Source organism: Nansenia antarctica (assembly GCF_963989245.1).
Source record: "Nansenia antarctica genome assembly, chromosome: 1".
Taxonomy (NCBI): Eukaryota; Metazoa; Chordata; class Actinopteri; order Argentiniformes; family Microstomatidae; genus Nansenia; species Nansenia antarctica.
The window spans coordinates 67,045,469-67,055,405 of NC_137674.1; the positions used below are offsets into that span (position 1 = coordinate 67,045,469).

A 9,937-nucleotide genomic window follows, 5' to 3' on the forward strand; every position below is an offset into this window, starting at 1 on the left:
CCAGCTAGCTCAGCTAACCCAGCTAACCCTCACCACTGGAGCATCATCAACTCCAGCTGCTCCTGTATGAGTCATTCAACACACATTGTGAGTGTGTGTGTGTGTGTGTGTATGTGCATGTGTGTGCCTGCCTGCCTGCCTGCATGTGTGCCTGTGCTAGCGTGCACATACTGTACTGTGTGTCTCTGCAAGACTTTGTCCACTCAGTCTCATCCTTTACTCATCCTGTCATCCTCAAACTGGAGGAAACAGAGAGACTGTTCTGGTTCTTCCTCCCACTCATGAGCCACGCTGACATTTGAGAAGAGGGCTGGAAATGAGACAGGAGAAGGAGGGGCTGCTGGGAGGAGGAGGAGGGGGGGGGGAGAGAGAGAGAGAGAGAGAGAGAGAGAGAGAGAGAAACTGATTCTCAGATCTGCCCTCCTGCAGCAATGAGAGAGAGAGAGGGGAGAGAGAGAAAGAGAAAGAGGGAGGGAATCAGCGAAAGAGAGAGAGACAGAGAGAGAGAGAGAGAGAGTGAGGATAGAAAGAGAGAGTGGCTCCCACCACTCCATCCTTCCAGCCTCTCTGCTCTAACCCTAACCCTCTCTGCTGGTCTACCTCTGCAGACGGATTAGCAGCAGGAAAGCCCTGATCGCAGCCAGACTCACACAGGGAGCCCTGACTGGCTGACTCATCCAGCAGCATAGCGGCAGAGGCAGGAGCGTGTGTGTGTGTGTGTGTGTGTGTGTGTGTGTGTGTGTGTGTGAGTGTGTGTGTGTGTGTGTGTGTGTGCGTGCGTGCGCGTGCGTATATATATGTGTGTGTGTGTGTGTGCACATGTGTGTGTGAGTAGCCTTCCACCACCACCACACTGCCACTCACAGGCTACAGTCCGACCACCACACTGTAGCCATGACTACTCCACAGCGCACGCGCACACACGCGCGCACACACACACACACACACACACACACACACACACACACACACACACACACACACACACACACACACACACACACACACACCATGACTCAACAACAACATCTCAGCTTCACTCAGACCTGCAGAGACTGGGGCCAGTTGCATAAACATAGATTAAGACTGGTCTAAGCCTTAGACTAGTCTTATATTCTCAGGTTAGACCAGTCTAATTAAGACTGCCTGTTGCCTAAATATTAAGACTGACTTACTTTGAGGTTAGAAAGTTAGCCACCTTCCCCCCTGGCTAAGTTTGACTGAAGAGCTGTTGCTATGGGAACGAGTAAGCCTTAAGTGTCAGTTGGAAAAGTGTTTTAATGCAAAACGACTGACTAGCCTGCACACAAACGCATTCATTGCGTATGATTTAGCTACGATTAACTTTACTCGTAGAGTCGTAGCTGGCAAGCCCATGGTTTATGGTTTGGTTTTGTTCGTCAAGTAGCTAGCTAACCCCATAGATCAAACTAGGTGTCAGTTATGGGGCTAGTAGCTAGCTAACACTGTAACTCCAGAGCGGTAAACTACTTCACTGGTTAAAACTGCTAAGCAGTATACTTTTCTCCACATGATATTCCTCCAATATGCATAAGTTTTCAGCAGAAGAAAAGGGAGTTGATCTCTCAGATCTTCCGCCGCTAGGAGTAGCTAGGTGCAGCTAGATGTAGCTGTTTCGGCCGCCATTCGGTTCTTCTGTCAAGTCAAGTGTCTTATTTGACCTAGAATGCATTGTGTGACAGGCTATCTAAGTCAGTCTTACTTAATTCCCTCATAGGTGAGCTTTATACAACAGGATAATAGCAAGGTCAATAGGTCTATAGCAAGACTGACTTAAAGTGAGATCTAAGTCTAAGACTGGGTCTATCTTTATGCAACCGACCCCTGGTCTCTGTTCTACAGACAGACCTCCCTGCCAGTTCACAAGCACACTGTAATCCTACGTGTGTGGTAGTGACATCCCACACTGAAGGCCGGTCGGAAAATCAGTACTGTCCTCGTATCGATCCTCTCAGGCCGAGGCTCTCTCTCCCCCTCCCACCTCCACCCTCATTACCAAGTCCAACATTACCAACTTCATCACAGCGGCGGATCATTACCAGGAAAATGGATTTCACGCTGTTGACGGCTCTTAGCACGGAGAAGGGCTTAATCAGGCCGTGATCCCGGGAGGAATCTGGGATCAGCGGAAACTTGACGGAGCCAAGGAGGTCGTCGGAAAACCACACACACACACACACACACATATAAATGTACACACACACACACACACACACACACACAGAAATGTACACACACACAGAAATGTACAAACACACACACACACACACACACACACACACATACACACACACACACACACACACACACACACACACACACACACACACACACACACACATGCTGTTCTGAAGCGAACAGCCCACGCTGGCAGTCAAGCAGAGCAGCAGAGCATGTTGGTGCCAGGCGATACTACAGGGACCCAGTCTCTCCTGAACCCTCCTTATCTTCCCAGTTACAGTCAAACTGAAACTTCTCTGAGTCACAGATTTGTATTGTGCTCAATGAAATAGGTCCCTATTTCTCAAAACAGGATGCTATTTAGTTTACTTTTTCACATGTTGTTAGGTAAGCCAGAAAAGTATATAATATATATACATATATTATACGGGTCATTTTTTTAATAGGGTGCCATTTGGACTTCATAACTTATAAAACAACTAATAAATTGTTGAATTACCTATATTGTAATGTTCTATTATATAAAGGACATATCTAACTTGCTGAAAAACATAGTGGTCGAGCTCAGGCACCTAAATTGTATTTTATTTAGAATACACTCTGTTAGTTGAATAGGGCTAACAGAGTGGACACTAAGAGGGTGGACACTAACAGGGTGGACATTTTGAGTTAAAGTTAGCCTTTAGCCTGCCTGTGTTAGCATAATGCCTGGCATGACCATGAATACTTGATGAGGAATCTAATTTGCACTAAACACTTTTTTGAAATTATTCAATTTGATTGATCTCCTCAATATTTAGGCCTAACAGGGTGGACACGTTATGGTCAACCACATTAAACTCACTTGATAAAGACATCAAAATCAGATGGTAAAAGAGATAGAAAATCACACAGCTTACCACATTTGAATGTCCCTCCACTGATGTGATGTCACCTCATGAGAGTGATGTGATTGAGAAATATGTTTTGTTTTTTAAAGGGACATTAACACAGCTCAACAGGATGGACAGTGACCGCAAACATACCAAGTTCATTTTTTGTACCAAATACATTTTTGGGGGATAAAAACTATTTGATTCAAAAGATATTGCTCAGAAAAATTTAATAATAATAACATATTTGGATGTGTTTTTATTAGTTATTATTTTGATTGAAGTTGAATGAACAACACTGGGGACATGGCAAAATGCTATTTACATCTTTTACCAAAGCTTTAAAAATGTAAAAAAAAAAAAAAACTTAGAAGCCCATATCATTGTATTCATAATAAATAACAATTGACTATACATGAAAAAACTAATGGAATTAGTATTTGTCCAAATTTGGACAAAATACAACATGATTTGTACTGGGGAGGGAAAAGGCACCCTATTAAAAAATTACCCATACAGTCTATACAGACTATATTCTGGAGAAGATTCTGTCCACGGACACAGAGAGACACCAACAGTTTTCCAAAATGGTTCATTAAAAATAGAACAACATGCTGCAGCCCACAACAGAACTGTGACTGTAGCTCAAATGGACAGGTTGTGATTACACACACAGCTACGCTTGTTTGTGGTGTGTCCAAAGCTTGTTTGTGGTGTGTGCGGCGTGTGTGTGTGTGTATGTCAATGTGTATGTTCCTGTGTGCGTGTGTGCATTACAAGTGTACAGTATGTGTATCCCTCTTACAGGATAGAAAAGGTGGATGTAAAATGTAGAAAAAAAGGACATACAGTACATTGTTTTTCCCCCTCATCTCAACCACCCTCTTCACAGTCTCAACCCCCTTCTGACCAACAGTGTTGAAGGGAGTGGAGGAGAGAGTAATGATGCTATTGAGATACAGTAATGAGCCCGGAGGCACCGTCAATATCTCACGCTTATTGTACGAGCGAGAGTGCGAGAGAGAGAGAGAGAGAGAGAGAGAGAGAGAGAGAGAAGGAGAGAGAGAGATAAGGAGAGAGAGAGAGAGAGAGAGAGAAGGAGAGAGAGAGAGAGAGAGAGAGAGAGACAGAGAGAGAGAGAGAGAGAGAGAGAGAGAGAGAGAGAGAGAGAGAGAGAAAGGAAGACTGCTGACAGGTCCGACCAGCCACAACAGCACAGAGGCGTTCAGAGTGCTTGAGTAGCTCATTAGCGACCCGGCCCAGTCCACCACTCCTAAGACTTAAGACCCAACTCACTCCTGCCTTCACCACCTCCTCCTCCTCCTCCTCCTCCTCCTCCTCCTCCTCCTCCCAGCAGGTCAGGGGCCATAGGGGCTCTCGCGCCAATCTGTCTCCGTCTGAAATATAAATCTCTACCTCCGGCTGTGGCCAGCAGCACAGGAAGCGAGCCGGAATGAGGACGAGAGAGTCAGAGAGATTTCAGGGTGTTTCATCATCACTCTGGCTGGAAGGCTGCTGGGGTCATGGACACACAGCGGCACGGAGGCACCGAGGAGTCACTGTGTGTCACTCTGTTTGTATAGCTGCTTCCTGTGTCCTCGTCTGTGTGTGTGTGTGTGTGTGTGTGTGTGTGTGTGTGTGTGTGCGTGTGTGTGTGTGCATGCGTGCGTATCTCTCTGCTTCTGGGGCCACAGGTGCCTCTGTTATCTATTTAAAGAGCGGGAAGATGAGGGTGAATCAGAGCCTTACACCCTCTCTTACACCCTCTCCTACACCCTGTCTCTCACTGGCTCTGGTGGAGGTATGATTAAATTAATTCTATTGCTGACACAGAGGTGAAGATAATCAATGCATGGTGTTGGAGAAACACCCTATCGAATGAATTACCCTTCCCTCCGGTTTTGAATTACCGTTTAGTTGTGATTAATCTGAAAAAGAATGATAGATACAGCACTCCTTGTTCCAGGTTCTATTTTATCAAGTAACGTAATCAAAAAATCTTTAAATTGATTAAAAAAAACAACTAAAAACGCTGTTCACATCTTGTTGACTTCACTGACAATTACTGAGCATGCAAAACACATGTATGTATTGGATTAATATCATTTTTGCGAGGTGTGAGAGGAAGGTAGGGAAGGATAATAAGGTATGACAGCAGTACTGTAGACAGGCATGAAATGCAGAAAAATAAAGTGAGGCTTCGTTCAAACCACAGGTGTCTTTCCAAAATGACAACAGACACACGGTCGCTACACACAGACTGATAGAATGAATCAATCCTTGTTCAGAGGAGCTCAGAGGTAGAAAGCTTACAATATCATATACGCCACTTCCTATTTGATACAGATATTCCCTGTAGGGAAGAATGAGCAAGGAATGAACCCCTGGGATAACTGCTAATCCAGCTATCTGCTCTCTGATGAGGCATTCTCCTGTCCTCCATCGCGTGAAGCTGTATAATTATCGCAAACAGTATTAAATATGTATCCAGCGAGCAAACTGACACTGCGCACACACACACACACAGTGAAGATATACATCACACATAAGCCACAAACACACACTCGACACACACACACACACACTCACAAACACACGCACGCACACCGTGCTAACCCCAAATTCCGAATCAAAGACGTGCCGTTTGCAGCTGTACCTTCCACTGGAGCATAGTCTCATCCTGAGCCACTGGTGGGGGGGGGGGGGGGACACAGAAAGCCTGCCCCTGCTCCTGCTCTGTCTGAGCGGCGCCGGGGCTGGTGAAAACCCTCTCTGCGATCCAGGCTGGCTTACCCAGCTCTGCTAAGCCCGGAGAACCCCCCCAGCACCACAGAGAGAGAGGAGGAGGAGAGGGAGGAGGGAGAGAGACTGAGAGAGAGAGAGAGAGAGAGAGAGGAGGAGGAGGGGGGGAGACTAAGAGAGAGAGAGAGAGGGGGAAGACTAAGAGAGAGAGAGAGAGGTAGAGGGAGAAGAGACAAAGAGAAGGAGGGAGAAAGAGAGAGAGAGAGCAAAAGAGAGAGAATGAGAGGGAGAGAGAGAGAGAGAGGGAGAGAGAGAGAGAGAGAGAGAGAGAGAGAGAGACAGAGCGGTGGTGGAGCTGTGGGGACCAAATGCGTGTCCAGGCAGAGAGGAGGGAGACAGAGAGTTGCTTACCTTATAGTGTTCATCTCCTCATCAGGAACCTGAAAGGAATCACAGGAGATTAGTGGAAGGGACTAGTCGACTGGCCGAGGGGCTGCTAAAAGCATTGCTGCAGTCGAGAGCAACACACTCACGCACACACAAACACACAAACATACACACACACACACACACACACACACACACACAAACAGACACACACACACACATTCACATTCACACTCACACTCTCCGTTTCCCTCCTTGCTCTCTTTATTTTTCTCAATTCTCACTCCCCCCTGCGCCTTTCTCTCTCTCTCTCCTCCCTCCCTCTCTCTCCTCTCTCTCCTCAAACTATAGAGCCTGACTACATCTGCGTTTAGCTGAGGAGTAAAGAGAACAACGCTGTCACATTAAGAGAGCGAGAAAGAGGGAAAGTGAGAGAGTGAGAGAGAGTGAGAGAGAGAGAGAGAGAGAGAGAGAGAGAGAGAGAGAGAGAGAGAGAGAGAGAGAGAGAGTGGGAGGGAGCATAAACCTCCATTGCAGCCAGACTGCAGATACATAGCAAGCCCCCCCGAGAGAGATACACTGGCAGGGGCTCAATATCTGAATTGAGTTGAAGAGAACAGAGAGAGAGAGGGAGAGAAGAGAGAGGACATAGAGAGAGAGAGAGAGATAGCAGATATAGAAAGAGTGAGGAAAGGAGAGAGAGAGGTGTAGAGGGGAACAGGTGGCCATCTGTTGAGTTTCACATAATGTTGCAGGCTGTGAGAAAGAATGAGATTCTCACCTACTAGTCTACACGCTGGGAACATACCCCGCAGACCTGTCAGCTCTCCTCAAGTGTTTCTCTCTCTCTCCCTCTCTCTCTGTCTTTTTCTCTCTCTCTCTCTCTCTCTCTCTCTCTCTCTCTCTTTCTCTCTCTCTCTCCCTCTCTCTCTGTCTTACTCTCTCTCTCTCTCTTTTTTTTTCTCTCTCCCCCTCTCTCTCTCTCTCTCTCTCCCTCTCTCTCTCTCTCTCTCTTTCTCTCTCTCTTTCTCTCTCTCTCTCGTTCTCTCTCTCTGTTACCCCTTATGAATTATGCATCTGGTTGAGATAATGTCCAAGGAATTTCTCCATTAAGATTCACTGTGCAGTGCTGACCGAGTGTGCAGGTAGCTCTGCTCTATAATAATTAATCAGGATTTAGCTCATATGAATATTTGGTACAACCAAATTATACCACTATAATATTCAGAACATGCTGTGTATTTGCCATGTTTTCATAAATGCATTAAAGAATATAGAACAAAACTGTCTAGTTTAACTATTGTACTACTACAATCTAACTATTGTCACTAAATTGTGATAGATAGGGGGAATATAGAATATACTGTGCAGCAAAAGGTGTTCTGAGAACATTATTATGATGGTGTGAAAATACATGATGGGACTGTGATGTCATGATGGGAGTGTCATGGCATGATGGGACTGTGATGAGTGTCACAGCACTGCTCACACCCAGCCACACAGTAGGCCACAGTACTGTGTACAAAGACTACTGTGAAATACTGAAACTTTACAACTACACACACACACACACACACACACACACACACACACACACACACACACACACACACACACACACACACACACACACACACACATTGACATACTGACACACACACATTCACACGCACACACACACACACTGACACAAACACACAAACAAGCTCACGCGCTCGTATCCCACCCCCTCACCAACCCACCACCCACCTTTTTTCAAGCAGTTGCTAGGGTGACGGCAAAGACTGAATTTCAATCAGACAATAAATTAAAGCTTCAATGTTATTTTTCTTTTATTATTGAATGTCTGTGATACCTATGCAGATATCTGTCAGGCGTGTTCAATCTTTTGAAATGCAAAATGTCACATGATCCTCACTGCATTACAAAGGAAGAATGAGACACCTCATTCATTCATTACCTTCCTTATGAACTCATTCATTGTTAATACAAAGCCTGTGTGTTACAGATACGATCCCACACACACAGAGTAACACCGTAGCAACAATATCTCTACAATTCAATGAACAGATATTGTCAATAAGAAACTGTACTATTCCCTCTTTTTTAAACAAAGAGCAAATGGAACATCGGGCTCTGTGTGGACCAAACATCACCTTCAGGTCTCCCAACTCAAAAACAAGAGAGAGAGCATTATCACTAACCCTGACCCTGACAGGCTGGCACGGGGCGGAAGAGCCAAATGCATGAAATTCAATATTGATTTAGTGATTGGCGAGCCTTTGTGGTTGACTTACAATATAATAGCTGTATCTCAATTTAGCATCACTACCATCGCTGTGTGAGGGAAGCACTGTTTGTTTTTGTTGGAGTAAATATTCTAGTTGTTTAAATTGGTTTCTCTGTAAGAGTATTTACAAAGCCACTCTCGCTGGGTTTAAGCTGCATGCTGAGCAAATGATAGATGCCATACAATAGATGTTGCTAAGTAGATGAGTCAGAGAGGGGTTTGATTGTTTAAACAATATAGTTGCAGTGGAGGATGTGGCTAATGCTAGCATGGCATACAAATGAAATGCACTGTTGAAATGCACTTATGAAATACACTGCATCATTCTGTAGCTGTCAATAGTCAACACTGTAAAGGCCTCTTCATAAACACATACAGTCACGATCGATAAGCTATTTTGTAATGGTTCTACTGATTTGTAATGATAAATATTATTGGAACGAATACATACTGTACATCGCTGCAGACTCACGGTAATCAACTAAAATATCAATTTATAGCCGGTACATCCAACAGATTTCTCTTTTGTACCAGGGAATTCATATCTTCTCTGAATGTAACATCACAAAACATGGAGCACTGATGTAGAATTCTGTGTTTCTGACTCACCAGGTTGATGCCTCTGGGCAGGGAGGCAGATCTGTACGGGTGTCTGGAGAATCCCTCGTTCCCTTGGAACAGAGGAGTGGGACTGACCCTCATTCCCAATGTTCTCTGACAGAACTCTGGAAGAGGGGGGGGTATTCCTCCTCTCCTCCTCTCTTTCATCTCCTGAGCTAGTACGGTGCTTTCCTTTTTGATCTTCACGTCCTTCAGCTCGTCCTCCCTCCTCACGCTGTCGATGTCTGTCTCTAGGTAGGCTCTCCCCGCGGGTTCCGGGGGACCCTGTTCTCCCTGCATCCTCTCCCCAGAATGGGCGCTACGCTGCTGGGCTGTGGCGCGGGTCAGACTGCCCCAGTGGTACAGGACCTGGATCACGTCTCCGGCCTTGGCCTGGATGGAGGTGCCGTTGCTGGAGGTGCTGAGACTGGGGGCGCTGGGCCTCTTGGGGGGAGGGAGGGGTGTGGAGGGTCTCCTGGGAGGAGGAGGGGGGGGCGTGGAGGGTCTCATGAACGCCTGGAGGCTGTCTGGGTCCAACACGCTGCAGGTGACCTCGTTCAGGAACTGCGAGAACTTCAATTTGGCTTCGATCTTTTCCTCCAGCAGCATCGCTGGCATGCTGCTGCTGCTGCTGCTGGCTGCGGCGGCGGCGGCGGTGGCGGTGTCCTGTTTGAAGGTCAAGCTCGACATGGAACCCCTCCCCCGCCGCCACGCTCCTCCCTGCGCCGATGCCCCCTCCTGGAGCTCCGCGGGGGTGCAGGCCCCTCTCTGCCGACCGCGCGGTGGGTGAGCTCTGCCAGGAGGCCCTCTGGCTGAGCAGGATGGGTGCTCTCGGACACCAGGG

The 9,937-nt window shown here is 46.5% G+C and overlaps 1 protein-coding gene across 1 annotated transcript in view; it reads right to left on the reverse strand.

Moving 5' to 3' along the window:
* LOC308175776 (brain-enriched guanylate kinase-associated protein) overlaps positions 1–9,393 on the reverse strand; it is a gene marked incomplete at both ends in the record, with an annotated part of 19,591 nt that extends 10,198 nt beyond the window's left edge. Inside the window, 2 exons of the mRNA XM_080550324.1 lie at positions 6,228–6,256; positions 9,103–9,393. Coding sequence (XP_080406450.1) covers positions 6,228–6,256; positions 9,103–9,393 — 320 coding nt within the window. The remainder of the gene's footprint in view (positions 1–6,227; positions 6,257–9,102) is intronic.
* Positions 9,394–9,937: the final 544 nt, after the last annotated feature.